Genomic DNA, 1,918 nt, shown 5'->3' with positions numbered 1-1,918 from the left:
TCCTCTCCATCTACACTCCATTAATGGTGGTGGCTTGGACCTTCTCTGTTGTCATAGCGCCTTGTGTCCTCAGTCAGCTGGGCAGGGCCTGGAAGGCAATTTCAAGGCAATGGAGGCCATTGCACCTGTGTTTGACAATCAAAATGAGTAGGGGACTGGTGGACAAGTGGGGAATGCACAGGTGGGTAGCTATACCAAGCACAGACCAAGCACATGCCGCAGACGAGTGGTTAGTTGATGGGATTGATGAGCCACCAGGGATGTCAAGCAAGGAATCCGGCGGAAGGCGATTTTACAAAATTTACAGTACCCCTGTAAATTGGTATGGATAAAGTGACTTCTCACGGAAACCTTATCAGTCTTGAGAGGACATCTGAGATATGGAAATTTCGGCAGTCTGGTGTGCCAAACTTGTGCAAATGGCCAATCAATGACTTTCTTCCTCAATCCTTCCTCGCAGGTGTCTTTCTTTACCCACTTCATTATTAACCTCAAGTATTGGCAATGCATCAATAAACCGGACGGAGCACAACAAGCGGTTGGAGTGTTTTTCAACCAAGGCTCTGAAGAGCCCTTTGACGGCAGCAACTTCACTGAACACTCACACAACTGTATCATCATCAACTTCGATGTGGACAGGTTATGGAAAGGACATGTCCAATGGTGTCAAGTCCACATGGATTCCCCCCCTGCCTCCCTCCCACTTCCACCTCTTCACCCAACCCCTCACACATCCAATCCCCACACCATATATCCATGTCTGCATTGAAAGCTGACACTGTTATGGTGATTCAGGGGAATGGGCTACATTGTTGATATGTCAACAATGGAGAGTATACCGAAAGCTGTTAGGCCTTTGGAGAGGGAGCTTGGGAAAGAGAGTCAGAGGCTTTGGGAGAGCGCTATGGATAATCTGGTGAAGAGGGAGTTTGGGGAGGCGACGAGGGAGAAGTTTGGGATCGAGCCAAGGCAGAGGGATGAGGTTGCTGACAGGAAGAGGAGGATTGAGTGTTTTTTTTTTTGTCAGGGGGTCTTCATCCATTTGAGCCTCGCAGATGAAAGACTAATGTACACTGAATAATGGCACCTCCAAGAGCCGAAGCCTGAAATGAATATCTAAATGGTTGTGAATTCCCAACGATGCAGCTGACAAATGCATCCGCTGGATGGTGGACAGGCGGAAATTCCAAATCTGAGATTCTTTGAGTCTTGACATGCTTGACAATTGACACCTTTTCACAAGAAAAAGATATCTTCTACTACTTAGACTGTCTTATCTGCAATTGAACTGGCGAATTGGACCCCCTCAATTTGGCAGTACTATCACTGGTGGGAACTTTGCAAGAACATCAACTTTGCAAATCTGTTTCATTGACAGTCCGAGTTACTTCTACAAAGGACATATTTTTATAAAACTACACTTCAGGTAGTCATACATCTAGTCTATGTATCCTAGCTATCTCGACAATTGTCAATGAAACGGTATTTGCAAAGTTGATGCCTTTGCAAAGTTCCCACAAGTGATAGTAAAGCGCTACTAGTAAAGGCTCACAATCCATTCGGGCTTCTCAGCTCTGGCAGCCGTATCATGTTTGCGCACCCTGTGGTCGGCGTCCCGCTGTTCGCCACCCCAATGTACAACAAGCTCGGTAGTATGGGAAGCTGGAAGGGAGACCCCGTGCTCGCATGTATGTGTATAGCGCTTGAATGCCCTGCGTATGTTTTTTTCTTCCTCTGCGGCGTGAGTCTACTAACTCTACCAAATTCTTCTTGTTGTGGAAGTACAGCCTCAGGCGGGTATACGCGCACGATTCTCCGCAGCAGCATCACCCAGAGGGACAACAAACCAGATAAAAAGGCAAGGCTAGCCGTGGAGTGAAGTCTTGCATGTGTTAGACTTGTATGGATATGGGAGTGA

General features: G+C 47.1%; 1 protein-coding gene across 1 annotated transcript; it reads left to right on the top strand.

The window, feature by feature from the left end:
• Nucleotides 1–799: 799 nt before the first annotated feature.
• LACBIDRAFT_316737 (uncharacterized protein) lies at nt 800–1,081 on the top strand (the record flags this gene model as incomplete). Its single annotated transcript, XM_001891304.1, has 1 exon — nt 800–1,081. The coding sequence occupies one exon, from the start codon at nt 800–802 to the stop codon at nt 1,079–1,081; it is 282 nt and encodes a 93-aa protein (XP_001891339.1).
• Nucleotides 1,082–1,918: the final 837 nt, after the last annotated feature.

The sequence above is a fragment of the Laccaria bicolor genome, genomic scaffold (genome assembly GCF_000143565.1).
Source record: "Laccaria bicolor S238N-H82 LACBIscaffold_785 genomic scaffold, whole genome shotgun sequence".
Classification (NCBI taxonomy): domain Eukaryota; kingdom Fungi; phylum Basidiomycota; class Agaricomycetes; order Agaricales; family Hydnangiaceae; genus Laccaria; species Laccaria bicolor.
The sequence above is the reverse complement of the archived record's forward strand: the minus strand, read 5'-3'. Positions and strand labels throughout refer to the sequence as shown.